Source organism: Larimichthys crocea, chromosome VI, assembly GCF_000972845.2.
Source record: "Larimichthys crocea isolate SSNF chromosome VI, L_crocea_2.0, whole genome shotgun sequence".
Taxonomy (NCBI): Eukaryota; Metazoa; Chordata; class Actinopteri; family Sciaenidae; genus Larimichthys; species Larimichthys crocea.
In genome coordinates, this window is record NC_040016.1 from 16,049,140 (window position 1) to 16,068,375 (window position 19,236).

At 38.4% G+C, this 19,236-nt stretch overlaps 1 protein-coding gene across 1 annotated transcript in view; it reads left to right on the plus strand.

The window, feature by feature from the left end:
- The window catches only part of cdh22 (cadherin 22), a 142,182-nt gene that overhangs the window by 118,463 nt on the left and 4,483 nt on the right, over positions 1-19,236 (plus strand). The window contains exons 11-13 of the mRNA XM_027279848.1: positions 12,863-12,980; positions 16,322-16,471; positions 16,808-16,909. Coding sequence (XP_027135649.1) covers positions 12,863-12,980; positions 16,322-16,471; positions 16,808-16,909 — 370 coding nt within the window. The remainder of the gene's footprint in view (positions 1-12,862; positions 12,981-16,321; positions 16,472-16,807; positions 16,910-19,236) is intronic.

A 19,236-nucleotide genomic window follows, 5' to 3' on the forward strand; every position in this document is an offset into this window, starting at 1 on the left:
AACTCTAGAATGATTTTTATATGCATCATTATCCAGCACAACTCTAATAGTGGGAGTCTGTTTGAAAAATCAAGGCAAAGGCGGAAACCATGGTTATTTCTGATCCAAGAGGAGGCCAGGTTATTCCACTGATCACCATTAAAATGGACAGAGTCATTAGGTTGTTTTATTTTTGGTACGTAGTCAACAGGCCCTGGGCTGTAAGACCCAATTATCATGTGCAGAGTAAAGGAATAATTAGAAAAGCAAGGCTTTAAAGTGGGGCCTCCATGCTGGAAGCTGCATTTACATGTGTAATGAGGCTCAGGCCTCACCTCCCCTTGATCTACAGACTCTTAACCACTTATAGCCCCCCTGTGCTTTTGCACCGCCGCCTGCCTGTGCCTTTCTAGAACATTGTCTGGCCTGATCTCCTTAACTCCCAGCTTGCTCCTTCTCCCATCTGCATGAGCCCACATTAACCTTCAGCTCTTAATCACACAGAGATGATTAGTCTGGGTCACAGCATTGTGAAAGAAAGTATATTAATACTTATTGTTCTTGTTATTGTTATTATATTTAGTATTATTATTATTATTATTATTATATATTATATTATTTATTATTATATTATTATTATTAGATCTTTTTATTGCTCACAATATAAAGAAATGCAGTGAAATATTTCACATTGTAATTATAAACCAAAGAAAGGTATTCAAGATTACACATCTTGTATCAGCTATGCTTCTATTTTTTTTTCTTTTCCTCTTTATTTATTTCATCTATCTATCTATCTATCTATCTATCTATCTATCTATCTATCTATCTCTATATCTATATATGCTCTATCTGTCTGTCTGTCTATACGAGGGGGCGACAAATGACAGGAGCGTTTGACAATATCTATTCATTTTCATTCATTTCTTTCTTCTCCATTTTTGTCTCTTCTCTGCAGAGTGTCTTTTTGTATGTCGTGGGGAGCTCTCTTGGAATTAGCTGCTGAGATTCAATGAAAATGTGTTAGCCTTGTGTCAAAGGCTTTCTAATGCTCATTTTCAGCCTCAGGGGTAACCACTGCGGGGCAGGGGGGAAACAATTTTCTCCTCCATGTTATTTTCAAAATAATATAAAAACAGGTTTCCACTAGTTGTTGTCAGGTACTACGTCTTTACCTTTGAAAAATGGAGTGAGTACTAAGGAAATTTTTTTTTTTGAGTACCAGGGATGCGCTGTGTCTCTGCTGCCGCTGAGAGCTTCTATTTGTAGCATTTATTTCTCTGATGAATGACAAGGACAGAGCCTATTGTTAGCCTTCCATCTTGGAGGGAGAAGTGAATAAATTATCATTTGACTAATAAATTATCTATATGTCGTACATACATTTCTAAAAAAAGTTAAAGGTAATGATAGGATAAACAAGGCTGAACCAAAAAAAAGTAGCTTTGCAACCAAAAGTCAGTTTAATGCTGCTGAATTTCTTGCAGTGAAGTGAAATTTTGATTCATAATACTAGTAAAAAAAAAGGTGCTGGCACTCTGCCGTTGTCTAAAACCCTTGTGTTGTGAGAGGTAATCAAGTTGTTGGGCAACTGTCCAGTCAGAGCAATTTGACCACATCTGTTACTCAAGGTAGCACATGAAGAGGAAACCTTGTAAGCTCACCTGTAAGCACATGCACAAGCAAAGGTCCTTATAAAGGTTTCATTTTTCCATGCTATGCTATTATTTATGATCAAAGAGCACATGCATACATGTGCAGTCATACTTTTGACACCATGGTACAGTAGGAGATTTACAGTAGCAGATTTACTATACATATTGAAATACACCATTAACTGTGTTTTTTTTTTTCATTTTTTGTTGGCCATGATAATCATGTAGTAAAAATCTGATGTCGTCACAGCCCTAGTCCACATAAACTGGTCTGTATAAACGTCAGATTTAAAATAAAATTAAGGGTGCATCTCAAACTAAAATCAATGGAAATAAGAGGAGAATGTCCAATTCATGTCAATGTTTCTCATTGATTGATACAGTGATAGTGACAAATCTTGAGATAAAGAGAGAGACTACACCTTAAAATGATGGTGTTATGATCATGATAAAAGTTAGCTATCGAGTGTAAAGTTATCATTAGATCAAGGTTTCCTCACATATGTAAGATTTTATATGGTGTTCTTACACCTTACAATATCAATTCAGGTGTAAAAAAAATGGGAGGTTTCTTTTAAAGCAGAGGACTTCTGGCTGATATGCCGCAGCACTTCTAGCGATGCACTTATTTATTCAGTAAAATAAGCTGCCAAAGGAGAAGCCCAGGGATATAAACACCAGTGGACAGATGTTTGCGTGTAAAATGAGCTTCAATTTTGTTTCAGCTCCCCAGAATGTTGTTAATCAATTTTGAAACTTGGACAGAGCAACAGCTCTTGGAAATGGGCATAATTAAGTCAATTTTTCTTTCACCTGGAATAAACGTCAAACACTTGCACGCTGCCCTGCTTTCCTTTATGCATATGCCTCCGGACCCAGAGTATGTGCACTTCACCTCATCTGGCCTCTGTGACAAAAAGTTGGAAAGGGTTATTGCTGCTTTGTTCAGTGTGTGGCCTGGTCACCTTTTTTATAGGTTTGTTATGCTGACAGAATTGATTAGATAAAACACATCACCTGTTATTTTTCAAACTGGCCGGCTCAAGATTTAAAACTTTTCACACAAGAGTGGTCTTTTAGTTCCATTTTGCTATTTGAAAAATAAGCTAAAACCCACTCAGGAGCCATTGTGAGTATCACTTGATTGATAGCAGGACTTGATGGCTAATTATAAGTAAACAGTCATTTGTTTTATACCTAAATCGTTCAATCAAGCTGTCAGTGGAACAGCAAGGCATATTCCAGACTGTGTTTTTTTGCCTTGTTTTTTAAGCTAGAGTTTTTTTATTTACAGTTTTTTTTTTTTTCTGTTAAAACATAGATCAGAAAGTTATGTGTTTTTTGTATATGTATGTGTGTATAAATTGTGTTGTGGGGACTTGAAAAGCTTTTGCAGTGACTTGTGGGGACTTAACCGCCATCTGGGGACAAAAAACCTCTGCTTACATAACCATCAATGCATACTCGTCTGCCTGTCCTTCCATCCGTCCATTCACTACAGCTGAATCCGCTTCCTGTTTCCTTTTAACATGAATGACATGCTAAACAGAATCGCACATGCCTGTCGTAGACATAGACGCAGGATACAATAAAATAAAGACATGCATGCACACACCCACGGAGCTGTATACACACAGCCTTCACTGTCACACTCCTTTTTTTTTAATATGTCAGATCAACCCCTGGTTTACTAAGCTAATGAGGAGGGCTCCATTGTCTCCTGTTGTGTGCTGTTTTATCACCCGGTCGCGTTCATGGAGTGTCAGCTCCCTGGCTCCGGTCTAGCTTTCGGTGGAACCACAGGAAAAATCAGATTAACCTAAGCCTTTTAACCGCGGATGGGTTTGATCCTATTTGAGAGTTGGCAACACAGCCTATTTTGTTTGTGTTTAGAGGGAGAATGCATGTGAAGGGAGGAGGGGGAGGGTCGGCTGAGAAGTAAATAAAAAAAAATAAAAAAAAATAGGGTGACACAGGCTAAGCAGCTTTTGCTTTGAGACACAGTTCAAGCCAAGGCCATGACATGAAGTGTTAAATAGCCTCGCACCTTTTGTCTGTGGTTCCCATGTTGAGGAAATGTTCAAAGGTTGAAAGAGAAAGCAGAATAAGTGACTTTACAGTAAGACAGAATAAGAAAAAGAGAAACGCAAGGAAAAAGCCACACTCTAAATACAGATTGGATTCACACTTTGCACTTCATCATGCTATCATGTAGAACACATGTGCACAACCATGCCAAGGAGAAATACATTCTTAATCCATTTCTAGAGGATCAGTTATGGGTTTGTCTGCACAGTCAGTATATTTTATCCACCTGGTTTAATGTGCAGTTTGGGTTTCTTTTTGGATTTGAAATGTACTTGTGATTCTACTAGAAGCAAGTTCTTGTCTCATTAGTCATGGCTGTGTAAAGCAAGGCAGAGAGAGGATCCTACTGGTTTTTGCCTTGGGCTTCAAACTCTCTCAAACTACCTCTGTTTGCACTATAAACACACATTCAGACTTCTATGTTTTGGAGGACCCGAATAGATGTGATGTATTCTGTATCTCCATCGCCTTAACACTCAACTAAACCAACCCTCATTCTAACTTTACCACACTACATAAATAATAATATACATAACCCAATATATAATATAATGTTGCCCTTGGCCCTAGGAGCTAAGCTCTTAGACTTCAAACAAGTCTTTTCTAAAATGAAGCCTGATGTCACTTTCCAAATGTATGTTTTAAGATGTCATATTTTACTATATTTTACTGTTAATACAGCTTTGACTAATCAATTATTTCTACACTTTGATTCAAGGCTGGTCTCAATCTCAGGGGAAAAATGTTACCACATCTTGCTGGTTCAGTTACTGCATGTTACTCTGGATAACAAAGCTAACTGTAAAGTAATTTAGTGCCATTAAAAAAAAAAGGGGGGTCTTAAAGGTTTTTAGATGCAGTTTAACCACAGTACAATTCAGCCATGTATTGGATCTGACATAAATAATACACATCACACTTCAATGATGTTAGTGTAATTTTCAATTTAACATTTAAAACCCCCTCTTTATTTCAACCATTTTGGATTCATGTCCCGATTTGCCAGTTTTCCCAGTCTGCTGCACCTCACTGACTGACACGTGAACACAATCTTCGCCTCTCAGCCCATTCCACGCCCACCTCGTGGTATTTATCCGACTAAATGCAAAGGGACAGATATCATATAGTGCCATGTGTGCAGAAAAAAAAGGTTGGGTGGAAAGCCAAATACTAAGTATGGCCTGCGGTAACAGAGGCCTGTCAGCTTCGCTGTGCCATCTCACAGCTGGCTGAGAGGGTCACTGTGACAGATCACCTCAGCTTGGCCATAACACCGCCAACCTCCAACCCCTGAGAGAGTCAGTTTGAAACAGCTAAATGTTAAGCATGTCAGAAACACACATCACATCACATCACATACACGTGAGTGCAACACTTACTCACCTCATGCACATACAAAGGATACTAAAACAAACACACTCGGGCACACAGGCGCACAACAGAAGTGAATAAAAAAAGAAGCGGACCAACACAGACGAGGAGAAAACCCAGACATACTGTACTCACAGTTTTGGCAGACAGTATTTCATGAGTAGGAGACTGAGTGAGTCATCTGTTCTACTCGCCAAATGCCTCTTCCTTTTGTCTCTCAAATGTTAACGTTGAATCAGACAAATCAGCAGAGAGAGGCTATAATATTTACTATTTCCATTGATTTTGGATTTATCCAGTTCATATCTATATCAATCAACCAAGGTTGAATTTTCTTCTGGAGAGGGGAGTCTCAGATTTACTGCCTGAACACTCATTAGCTCCACCGTCACTAGAGGTAGTGTATTATACCAAAAAAAAAAAAAGTAAAATAATTCTTAAACACTTGAGCGGCCAAGGGCTATATATCTAAAGCCTAAAATTGACCTGATATTAGAATGCTATAGCATTTTTTAACAGAACCTTAAGCCTTAAAATAATGTCAATTTTCCAAACACGCCAAAGTTCTGATGGTATAAACTTCACCTTGAATTATGTAGTTAGAGTGTGGTGCAGCCAGGCTACACCAAACATCTATAGTTGGATTTATTCGAGCTGACTATTTGTGTACTCATGTCCCTCTTAAAATATTTTATTACAGAGGTGGTTTAGTCAGGGGTTCATGACTTATGAAGCAGCTTTATCATGTACAATAGTAGATAAAAAGGTTTTGCCAATAGCAATATAGGATGTTTATCTAAATGTGTGAATTAATAGCACAAAAATGCCTGCGTTTTCTATAAGTATTCATTGTACCCTTGCACTTACAGGTATGAATGCCGATTTGTTAAATCTGGCATCATGGTAACAAGTTTCCACAATTGGAGGTACTATAAAACACACTTTCAGTAAAAGCCAAAGACTGGGGAACTTATATTATATAAGTTATATAATAGTTAAAGTTAATCAGAAAAGAGTCCCCTCTTTTTTATTATATTATTACTAATAAGGGATCAATCAAATTATATATCTACAGTATTTTGCTCAAACAAATTTAGGTTATCATAAAATATATAGTATTTTCTTGAAAGAAAATCAAGCTTTTACTTTTATTTTAGCTCTTTATTTTTTTACATAGCTTCATACTTAAAAATATCCATTTTGACTCTTTTTACATAGCTTCATACTTAAAAATATCCATTTTGACTCCCCGAAATTGCATGAATCAATGCATCAGGGCTTTTTAATGTTCCACTACAGAATAAAGATGTGTTTTTACCACCAAAAATAATAGGTGTGTTGGAAAACACACCTCTGACTCTTGTAATGCATTCCAGGATTCTGAGATGAACCTTACTCCATCTATTTTAAGTAGTTGTGTGTTTTTCTTTATTTATTTATTCATTACCTTCCCTCTGCCATCGTGGTTGATTTCTGCTGTGAATGAGATAGCCGCCTCCCTCTCACAACCTTGACCTTTCAGACATCTCTAGTGTAGATGGGATGTACTTTTGGGAAAGTCTCCCCGTCTAGCTTTCCAGAGATGAGAGATTTAAGGGGGTCAGGAAAGGGGACTGCTAGATAGAAATCTAATTAGGCAATTGTGCTTGAGGGAGCTTTGCTAGCTGCTCAATAAACTCCCACACACTTGCTCTCCTCCTCTCTCATTTCCCTCTCTCGCTTCACTTTCCTGCTCTCCCTCAGCAGTTTGCACTCACCCCGAGATGCCGCCTGAGAGTCCCCCTGCTGAGGGCACAGTAACAGGATGCAGATCATGGCTCACTTACTACATCTTCACTGCTGTTCATATTTCTTCAAAGAAACGAGTAGATTCATCCTTTGGCTGATAATAACACTTTTTCTTAAAGTTTCTTCTCTTTGCTCATTATTATTTTACCTTCAGACTGGAATAAACCTTAAAGTGCTTCAAAGAATGATGAGAAGATAATATATGGTCCGTTTGGTATACAATTCAGTTGTATTTTTATAGATCACTGTGAATCGACAGGATTCCTGATGGTCTTCAGCTCAAGGTTTCTGCTGCTCTTCTGCTGTTCATATGAGAACAAACGAAAACAGAAGTCGGGTGCAATTCAGAATAGTTGACTCCTACTAAGAACCAATACATTTCTTTGCAAAACTACTTCATTTTCTCCTTTTAAACTAACTGAAATCTACATCTGGCTACTTTCAAGTGCACACCTGTTTGTTGTTTGTATGCCTTTAAAAGCTGTTTTTCCATCCAGCAATCTAATATCATATTTTGTAGTGTAGCCCAATCCTGCTGCATAGAAATTTGTGAAAAAGCATTTCCCCTCCTCCCACCCTCAATGCATTGATGGTGTATACTTTATAAGGTCTGTCCACAAACGATAAGCAAAACCTTTAAAATCCTTGTTTTCTGAATAGAGTTCAGATTGATCATGGTTATGTTATGCTACCTTGGTTCATACTAAAATACAACCGATAGTGTAAATCAGTTTTGTTGTCGCTCTTTGTGTAAATATGAAGTAGTATCACTGCAGCTTACTGCTGCAGACAGCAGACGTGAGACGATAAATTCACTTTTGTATCGCAAAAGTTTAAAAAGTAAACTATAGGTTTACTGGTAACAGCTCTGGATCAGAGTAGAATCCAGCATGACCAACATAAAGGTGTTTATTCCTCCAGAAGGTCTGGCTCTGCCTCCTCCTCTTTCCTCAAGCTCTCCGGCACTCAGCTGCTGTCTGACGCTCAGCAGCTGCTATGGCCGGTTCTCTATGTCTTCATCCTCTCATGTTGGACTCAGGGCAGACTAAGTATCTGAGTGACTCACTATGGTCTTTAGCGGCACAAGTGGTATTACAAGAAAGTACAGGCCAGGGCTACCTGTTTTGCATGCTAACTTCAGTAGCACATCTTTGACATGTCAAAACTGTTTTAACTTAAAACTGCATGGAACAGTAACGTGAGTTAGTCATGCACTAATGTGGCAGATTTTACACCTCATCTCCTATAAGTGTTATTTATTGGCAACTACTATGCATTCGCAACATGTGCTTGTTGGTAACGTTCAGACCCAAAGCCAGAGATAATGTGATGTTTATCCAACCTCAACCATGATGGAGAAAACACACTGGCCATGTCTTCTGATGCCTATAGCACAGACATCATACAGTCAGGATGTATCAATCCAGGTAGAACCTTCGCTAAAATTGCACTGCTGCACCTCTATGCTGAGTAATAGGACAGTGGTGTATCCTGACTTTTGAATGTAACAACAACTGCTGGTTAAACTGATACACGCCCAGTACTGGAGTTGAGGGGGGATGGGGGGGATGGCATCCCCCCTGGAGGAAAAATGGTTAAAATCATCCCTCTTCCAAAATGGTCATCCCTTCTTCCATCCCTTATGACATTTTATCAATGCATGAAAATTACTTATATTTAACACTGGAAATAGAATTACCATTCGACATTTAGGGGGGCTTTATGATAATCAGTCTATTACCTATGTCAGCGGTTTGTGACCGCTGACATAGGTGTAAGGCGCGCCTCCCTTGGGGGGCGCCAGAGGACTTCAGGGGAGGCGCGGCGGGGGGGGAAATAAAAATATATCTTACAAAGATATGTGTCTCATCACTGTGCGATGAAAACTCACATCACTGTGTGATGAGCTAGCCCCCAAAGAGTAGCAAAAAAAATCCACAAAACGACACAGTATGTCTGATCTTTGCTGTTTCGTGTCAAAAGTTTTATTTCAGCGCGAAGAAACGCTGCTAATGTCTCTGCTTTAGTTTGAATCAGTCACAAAGCCCCTGGTTGTTTACATTCTGGATCGTCATTGGTGGGTCAAAGGTGAATGTGGGCGGTACTAATAGGTTCTCCTGACTCTGATTGGTCGACAGGTGACAGGTGTCAATCATCCACACTCTGTGTTGTTTTAGCCTTAGCAGCACCGCTAGCTGCTAGCTGCTGGTTCATATTCTTTAATACCGCTTGTTTCAAACATCGCGTCGTCTTAAAACTCGAAGTCTTCTTTCCTCCTCCTTAAAATGTGTTTTTTTAAGTGAAGATGTTTTTTAACAAAAATGTGTTTAAATGTATTTAAATGTGTTTAAAAACACACAAAGATGTTAAAAACATACAAAAAGTTGTGTTTAAAAAAAATATTTGAGCACATTCACAAATAAAGATATTTAAAATGTTTTTACAAATATGTTTAAAAAAGATGTGAATGACATGATGTCCATAGTTAAGTGGTTCTTGTTTCTTTCCGATAAATAGTATTGTCTTGTGCAGGCCATGCAACTGAGGATTTGCCATGTCGAGCAAGTCAGCCTAAAATTGACTAGAATGCAGGAAACTGCATCTAAGAAATACACAATTTTCTGGGGAAGGACCCCCAGACCCCCCTGCTGGAAAATATGTCACATAAATGAAAAAATTCACCGTCCCCCCTGGTTTCATTTTACAACTCGACTACTGTACACGCCCATCATAAACAGCTGATGTATATTGCTTTTAACCTCACAGCAAAGTGGTTTTAATATTTGGTATCGTAATCATATCTCAGTTGTGATGCATGGATACTGTAGTTGGAAAACATTAGGGTTTTATTGCTGTGTGAACATTAGATTTTTTGAAGAGAAGTGTAATCTGGACAGCATTACACGTTTCATTAAGCTTACTTTACCATTGCAATATAACATTGCATCATCTTTAGTCTATCATATTCACATTCACAAGAATCAAAGCCTCCCTCTCAAAAGCAATAGAAGCTATGACAGTTTATGAAACTATAGCAACAGGACCATAGGTAAGCGTTGAGATAGCATGTAATGATATATTTTTTTTCACCTTTAATCACCTTTGTAGGAATACACGCAGTAATTCCTAGTTCATTTGCATACGTTTCTGTGTGTTTCTCGAGTGCGCATTCTGCAGCGTGCTTAGGCTGAAGCATGTCATTTACCCTGAAATCATGCCGCATTTTGTAATTACAAAGTAAGCCATATTATCCCAAACAGCCTCCCTGAGCTTGGGGTATGACTAAGCCTGTTCTGTGTCTGTGATGCAACGTCAATGCTGAGGAGCTGTTTGTTGTGAAGGTGCAATTGTGGCCCGGAAGTGTAGTGCAGTAACTTAGTCACAGTAATGCATAGCCACCGCTCAGGCGCATAATTCAGTGAGTTGTGTTCAGTGTTAAATGAATGAGGTTGTCGCACACAGACAGACAACATGGGCTTAAAAATCAAACTCAAGCAGATGTCTTCATGTGTGAGAAAGTGTGGAGTATATCTCTAGAATTATTGTTTGGATAATCAATTTAGCAGGTGGATGATAAATGAGGGACACATTTTTCTGGAAAGGGCAAGGATGAGAGGGAGATGCTTTGGAGAAGATAAATGCAAAGGATAAGGAATCAGAGGAAAAGAAAAACACAGTGATGAATAGAGAGAGCATGCTGAAGAGGCAGAAAGGTGAAGGAGAATGGATAGACAGAGGAAGGGTTCAGCCCAGTAAACAAAGCCACGTTTAACATTTTATAAGTATCTGGCCCCTTAAAGAGGAGATTGCTACTGTAACAGTTGAATAATGGTTTGATGCATTCCCTTGATCGTATCGAATACCTTAAGCTTTTGTAAGACCATACAAAGGAATTGCACCCATCGAACATCCTGCTTTAATCATTCTGATGGTAGTTCTAGGAGTTGTCTGCTCACCTGTGTGTGGAACAGAGGTTTATCAGCAGACTTCCAATGCTTTAGTTATTTAATTTGATTATTGGGGAATGCAGAATTGCTTACATGCGAAGTGAAATTGTTTTGCAAAGAAAGTTCATTGTGTAGAATAGTGAGGACGGCTAACTGTGCTGTGGGAGTAGATACTTTCAAAGGCAGACAGGAGTGGGATGAACAAATACTAATGGCTAAGACAGATAGCAAATAAACAAAACTGGGCTTCCATTCTGTAAACCAGGATAAAGCCAATTATCGTGTTATTGACAAGATGACATCTTTGCCATCTGTACTTCGTGTCTGCTGCATTTTGTGATGTTGTGTGACAACACACCAGCAGCAGATGCAAATGCATTTAAAATGTTGTTTTTTTAGATGTATTTAAATACAGTGTGCTGCTGTTTTTTTTTTTTTTGTAGTATTATTATTATTATTTCATCAAGCTATAAAGCTTTTCCTCATATTTCAAAATTGACTTGTACAAAATATTGCAGAAGTCACTATATATATATTTTTAAATGTGTCAACCAAAAGAGCAAAACCACCTTCCTTCATAGCATAGATGCTATACAGATATTATTCAGTCTGAGCTGTGCAACATCAGCTTTTGCAACAGTAGTCGTGGGAAAAAGAACAAACAAGGAAATCACATCATTCCTCAAGTATGTTTTCAAAAGCATAGATCTATTATTTAATCTGAAAAAAAAAAAATAGGCAGAATCTTATATCTGAAATATTCTCAGACTAAATGTGAGTATATTTCACTCATACATAAAATAGAAAATGAATAGCTTTCATTAGCTCAAGGCAATCATACATCTCTCACAGTAGTGTCTGATTGATGGACTTATTGTAGTTTATAGTTTCGGCCAACATATTTTTTGGGAATGTGACTTATTAAAGCATGTTATCAGTGTTCTCCAGTTAACAGTGGGACAGTTTCAAGACATTAAAATAAAAAGTAATATAATACCAGGAGGATTCAAGTTGAGTTTCAAATTATGCCGGAAGGCTTCCACTTTTTAGCCAAAACATCTAATAACTTGGCTCATCATGCTGCTCTGCTTTTTGTTCTTCTTCTTAAAAAACAAAAAATGAATAGAAAAAAAAATGAATAAATAAATAATTCAAAGATTTTGCATAATGTATTGTCTGCAACTTATATGCTTTGCTTTATTGAGGTTCAACATTTTGTTTTTTAGTGTGAAAACAAAGGTGAAGGAAATCAACATAATGAGAAACGTGGGTTTGAATGCGGTTCACCTCCAGAGGAGGAAACAGAGTGGACGGATGTGATGTGAAAATATCATTCACCAGCTCGTGCTTTGACACTGGCTGCAGATTAACAGTATAAGAGGAGGATGAATTGTCACAGAGAGGCTTGTGTTAAGGTGAAGTGATCTCCAGGGGCTGTTTGATGTCTGTTCAGCTCACACTGAATCCCATCTCACCTTATTGTGTCCACACAGAGTTCTCAAAATTGGATCACGGTTGAGTTTTATCTTTCAGTGTCAATGATCACTATTATTACATTAGAAAGGAGGACAACACCCTTGCCAAGAGTCCGTGTCTTTATTTCTGTTCTTCAGCACATTTGCATTTTGACTGTTCTCTGTCTTAGAGCAAATATGGCAGAGTCACAGAAAACCTCTGTCCTTTTCTCTTTTGAGTGAGGCTTCTTTTTAAAGCAGTTTTGCATTTCTAACAGTAAGACATTTTTTTTATATATATATATTTCTATGTCAACTTTATGAAGAAAGAAGTTTTTATCTCCTTGTGACTGGAGCCCCTTTGAACTGCACTTTCATAAGGAAGCCTTCTGCGTCTGTTGCATCCAAGTGCAGTCACTCCACCTCCCTCATGAAAGAGGCATTTGAATTGTAAAGTGTAAAGTGCTTTTCACATTCATTTTCTTGTTCCCATTGAGTGGCTCTGAGTAGAAAATCTAACCTTCTTTTCTTTCTTCTGCTTTTATTTCATTTTCTGCTTTGGTTGCTTGTCTTGCTTTAGCTAATTCACACCATCAGCGTGGTGGATAGAGATGAGCCACAATCGGGACATCGTTTCTACTTCACCCTGGCCCCGGAAGACTCCAGCAATCGACACTTCACCCTCTGGGATGTCAAAGGTGAGAAGTCGTATATTGGAGTTGTGTGTGAAGATGCATATTTAAGTGGCTGTCCTGATGCATGATCAGCATAATTAGATTGTTTAGGGTATAATGGTAAAAGCAGGTGTATTTAAAACTGGTTGTTATACTTTGCATGAGTCGGTGTGAGCATTGCAAAACTATGCTTGACGAAAGTTCAAGATCATGATGGGAGAGTTTAAATATATTGTTGGCATATATATATATATATATACTGTATATATATATATATATATATATATATATATATATATATATATATATATATATATATATATATATATATATATATATATATATATATATATATATATATATATATATATATATATATATATATATATATATATATATATATATATATATATACTTTTTTTTGTACATTTTCCCTGCAATGGTTTTCATGACTAAATGCTAACACTAAGCTGAGCATTGTTTTCACAGTAATATCATTTTATACATTTATACATTTTCTTTTCTTTGAAATATATTAATGTCCCTAAATACTTTGTTTAACACACTGTTTTCCTGATTTCTATTACATGGAATGTTAGCTTATATATTTTTCTCAAGTGAGAATATTGCATTTATATATGTATATGTACCTGCACAATGTAAGGAAACATAAAAATCACTGTGCCTGCCAGTGATGACTTTGCTTTGTCAGGAAGATGTGTTTTTTCGTGCTAGTCTGTGGTTTTGCAAACATGCTTGCAGATCCTCCGTTTTAGAGATGTGTATCTAAGTGAATGTGACATCCGGTTAAATCAAGATTGATCTGACACCAGGAAAATGTCAGGGGAGCAGCCCGAGCTAGGGAAATGTCAACGTGTGCATGCTCACATGTATCAATGGATACACACATAACATTGCGTTACACACACACACACATATACTGTACATACACATGCATAGACAGGCAAGAAGAGCACTTCATCACGGTTTCATTATTTCCAGCCCTACTTTTGTGATTGTGTGTGTAGATGTGCATAGGTGAACAACTGAAATATAAAACGGTGTAGTGGTAACTTGGAAGAATAATTAATGAGTATATTTATGCTTAGATATAAATGTTACTTCTTCTCACTCTAGAACACGTCATGCATTTACACAACACCATAGCATCTTGTATATATTTTGGTGAAAGACAAATAAAACCCTACACCGCTGTTTTCTTTTTTTCTTCTTTTTTTCACACTGTTGTCTCTCTTCATGGACACATTTGTCAGCCTGTCACTTTCAATCTGTCACTTATTTTTTTCCCCATCATGGCCTCACATTGCATTCTGTCTCCAAGTCTTGACACGCTATGATGAAAAGGTTTTTTTTTGTTTTTTTGTTTTTTTTTGCCTCCACCTCCCATGTTGCTAAACTCGTTTAAGTTGTTACTGGTAGTGTGTACAGCATAACCTCATCTTTATCATATAAATTATGTAGTTACATGATGATCTGCCATCATTTTACCTGTTTTTATTTATTTATTTCTTATTTTTAGCATCCATGAGGAGTTGTACATTGTGCTATAATGCAGCCTCATAAAGTGGCTATACTGTAAAAGTCTTTAGGCTGTGATTTATTTATTTATTTAATAAAGCATCCCTTTCTTATGGGGTTCAGGTTCAAGATTGTCTGCAAAAGAAGCAACATTATTTTTGGCTTAAAGGACGTTACTTCCAATAGTCAGCATTACTTCCTCTTAATGATGGGCACAATCTTACCCTAAACTTGAACTGCTTCTTATTAGTCACACTAGCTGTGTGGCTGTAGAGATACAGTAGTGGTGTTGTGACTGTTGGTCAATCCACCCTTTTTGGTTGAGGCAGAAATATCCTATAAGCTACTGGACAGATTGGCATGAACATTTGTACAGATATACATGGCCCACGGAGGATATATTCCAATTACTTTAGTGATCCCCTGACTTTTTATCTACTGTCAACAGCAGGTCAAAATTTTACTTTTTCTATATTTATATATATATATATATATATATATATCTATATATCTTATAATAATATATCTATATATTATATATTTAATGACCAAAACACTTCCAAAACTATGTGCATTCCCATCAGTCTCAGTCCTGTTGTACAGCAGTGAATAAGTAAAACTTTATACTTACTAAACAGCACGTAAGCCTTGTTAGTGTGAGCATGCTGACATTAGCATTTATTGCAAATCACACCTGTGCCTAAGTAAGTTATGTCTAGTTTTAGCCTTGACCATGACAATGCCAGCCTTGAAATATGCCGTGAAATTCTAGAAGGCAAAGACAAATTTATTTTGTTGTATATATTAGAGGACATAAGATAGAGGTGGATGATCAAACATGGGCACTGGCAACTTTTTAACATTATTCTTTTTTGTCTCATAACTACACAAGATGCCTCCGTCTATACGTATTCACATGGCTTGCAGAAAATCGTTTTCAACAGCAGACAGCTGTAGAAGAGAATTCTATGTAAAAGTCAAAAGGACAAACTCAGGGGCGTAACGTTCCCGTACATAAACAGTAATATGAAGATTGTTCTACATGTGCCAGAGAGGCTCTAGGGCGACATGGATAAGGGTGATATATGTTCGGAGAGATGGATTGCTTGGTATCCTCCTAGCATGTCTACCCACAAAGCTTCTCTGACTCTATTTGTCAAAGCCTCCTCCTGTATTCTGTGTTACATTTATCTATGTCTCCAGGAGAGTGCTCATATATACACTGGTTACGTTTAATTTCAAACAGTGGTTCTCTCGCTCATTTCCTCTGCTGTTTTTGTTTGCTTAAAAAAATAAAAAAAACATGATAAATGTTAATAGCCCAAAAGCGGTTCACTTCTCAGGAGAAATCATTCACCCCCAAGTTAGACTTGACAATCCGGGCACCCTGGGGTCTCTGAACCATGCATTATTGCATGTTAAATGATTTATTTAGACTATGTAAAACAAGGATGCTATTTTCTGTCATGTCTTTTTCTTTATCACTTTAGCACTCTGCGATTTCAACCTTCCATTGTTACTTCTGAATGCAATGGCAAGCATCTTACATTGTCAAATGTCAAGTCTTGAAAGCTATGATTTGTCTTAACATTTTAAGTAATGTCAAATTGGTCTACATGATCAGTGCTTGCACTTTTTCTACTCAGTGCAGTCTTCAATAGAAAGGAGGAAAAATAAGAAGTCTAATGAAAGTACTCAGTGGATGGATTTTCTTCAAATCTACAGCCTAGAAAAATAAACATCAGTGAGCAGACAGACAGGTTTTGTATTAAGTCACTCATGAGTAATTCTATGCTTTACCTTGTCCTTCTAACACACCCACCTAGACAATACAGCTGGCATCCGGACCCAGCGGTCAGGCTTTAACCGCCATGAGCAGAATGTGTACTACCTTCCCATCCTGGTGGTTGACAGCGGGCCTCCCTCCCTCAGCTCGACAGGCACCCTGACCATTCATGTATGCGGCTGTGACACAGGTGAGATCTACTGTAGGAGCTGCACCATTACTAGCATTATCATCACTGTCACCTTCTGCATCAGCAGCAGCAGTGCTAAAAGGTCATCTAGATGCCATTGTTTTGGTCAGCAAACAATTCTTATCAGCTTACATTTGGGGTAAAACAAAATAAGACAAGGCCACAAATCTGCAGATAAATGGACATCAGCTGTGAGTTCACCTGGGTGAAAATATAATGTATGCATGATAAAAACACAATTTGTCTCTTGATAATACAGTGCTTAATCCTCGTCCACTGAACTGACTCATAACCGATGTTGAATCTGTACAGTAAATGCTAATCTTTCTTTTGCAGAGGGAGCCATTCAGTCCTGCAATGCCACAGCCTATGTAATGAGTGCTGCTCTCAGCCCTGGGGCACTTATAGCACTACTGGTCTGCATGCTCATCCTCATAGGTAAGCAGATGGGTGTGCTCATGTATGTATGTATGTATATGTATGTATGTATGGGAGTATGAGGAGATAAATGGATGGACGTATGACGGATGGCTTTCTGGATGGATGAGCCTGATTCATTATTATTGCTTTTCTGGGGTCATTGCTAGGTTCAACTACTCCTGCAGGACCACCAGGAGCATTATGTTCAATAGTGGTCTCTACTGGTAAAAAGCCAAGATTGAGGGCTGCACCTGAAGACATGACTCCATAGCCTCTGCTCATGAAATCATGCAACCAAGCATGTGTCTTTTAATGGATTGACCACTTTTAGGAGTTATGTATATTTCACGAAAGACTCTCCACATGCAGTGGCCGAAAGCCGACAAATGACATGAAAAACAAAATCAATTTTTTATACATACTTTTTTTTTTCATTCAGCCGCTTTCCTGTTAGACATTTTGTTGCTGCTTTTATGAGGAGAGAGCTTTTGTTTAAACAGGGGCACAGATGATGACTGGGTTTATGAATGATATCAAGCCACTTTGATCCTTGGAACACAGACAGAGATGGAATGAATGGAAGTGAAATGGAGGGAGGGGATGGTTGAGAGAGCAAACAGGCAAAACAGCTGCCTCAGCACTTGTATACCTCTGGAACAGCAGGCTTTAAATAGACAAAGCTTTCCAGACATCCTCTGATTTTTTTTTTTTTTATATGCGTACGCACATGCTCACGCCAACATCCACATCCATGGACCCACTCACCCTCTCAGTGACTGAAGAGGTTTAGTATTGTCTTATTTGAAAATTTTATGAGTTACTTTCTGACCCCCCCTCCCCCACTCCTCAGCATCCCACTCCTCAGTGACAGGACGAAACGACAACGCTGTCACAGTGTTTTGTCCCCCACCCCCACCACCGGCTTGCGCCGATACATGTTTTACATCATCCAGGCAGTGAATGATGGATGATTCTGACACCAGGCAGCTCGAACTGTAACTAACATTGCTATCTATTTCTTTTAAGAGCCTTTTCTAATGAGAGTCGTTAAAACTCTGCCTCCATTAACCAAACCATCTAGTGGAGTGAACTTCAAAAGCAGGGCATCATTTATTCATCATGGTTTTAAAAGCCTCAACAAAAATGTTATGTACAAATCTGAGGCAACCTCTGCTGGCTATAAAAAAAACAGTATTTGGATCTGTACTGTGGTTTTGGTGTTCTGCATTATATGACATTCCCTCAGTTACAAACAAATCTCTGGCCTTTAAACTTGTGGAAAGCTAGACGCTGTACAGAGTTACACAGTACAAAGTGTTGTTTCATTTTCTTTTTATTGTCTCCTGGTTGATTTGGATGGATACAGTCTGTTACTTTGATGTTGTTTTGTGCAATTATGATTCCGCTAAGGCAATGGTGCAGTGCTGATTCAAATAGTGTCAGGAACTCAACATCCACACCACTTTGAGTGACTGATACTGATTGGTAGAAAATGGACTGAACCTGCCTCATCAAAGCACTGAAGGACGGGCTAAATCAGGGCACCTGGCTTATGCCAGTCATCATATGGACAGCAAAGTCTCAGGGCTGCAGGGTCTAAGATCAGAGGGATGAGCAGTGTTCCCACATCTATCATGTGGTGTGAATAACAGTCTCGGGAGCGGGACATGAGTGGCATGTGGCAGCAGTCTTAATCGACTGCATATCAACCAACCAACACCTTCCTGTTCCGGCTTTACCTACCCACACATGCACACACACACACAGACTCGGCATACTTGTCTACTTGTGTATGTTAAGCACACATTTTCACACTTCGACAAATCACTTGTCCTCACACACACACGCGCACACACACACACACACACACACACACACCTTTTAACTGCAATTCAATCCGTTTCCTCCATTACTGTGTGCACCTTGTCCTCACGCACACCTACACACACACAGAAACACACGCTTCCTTTCGCACCTCTCACTCTCTCCAGAGGCTGGACCACCTCTATTACATCAATTGTTGGATGATGAGAAAAATGAAAACAAATTTCTGCCTAATTACCTTACAAACAAACAGTCCCTCCATCAGTTCATTTATAGCCTGATGTGATGAATCCATTCCATTGCACCGCAGCATCTGCATGCATCCATTCCAATTACCTCCCATCTGCTTGTGATGAACTCCTGGGTGGGGGCAACGCAGCGCAGCCCAAGGGTAAATTAACCGTCTTGTCAGGAACGCTTATCGCAACATCTGCACACATGGGGACCAGTGTTGTATGTATAGGAGGCAGCTATGCGCAGGTACGTATGCGTTCTACAAAGGTAAATTTTGTACATGGCAT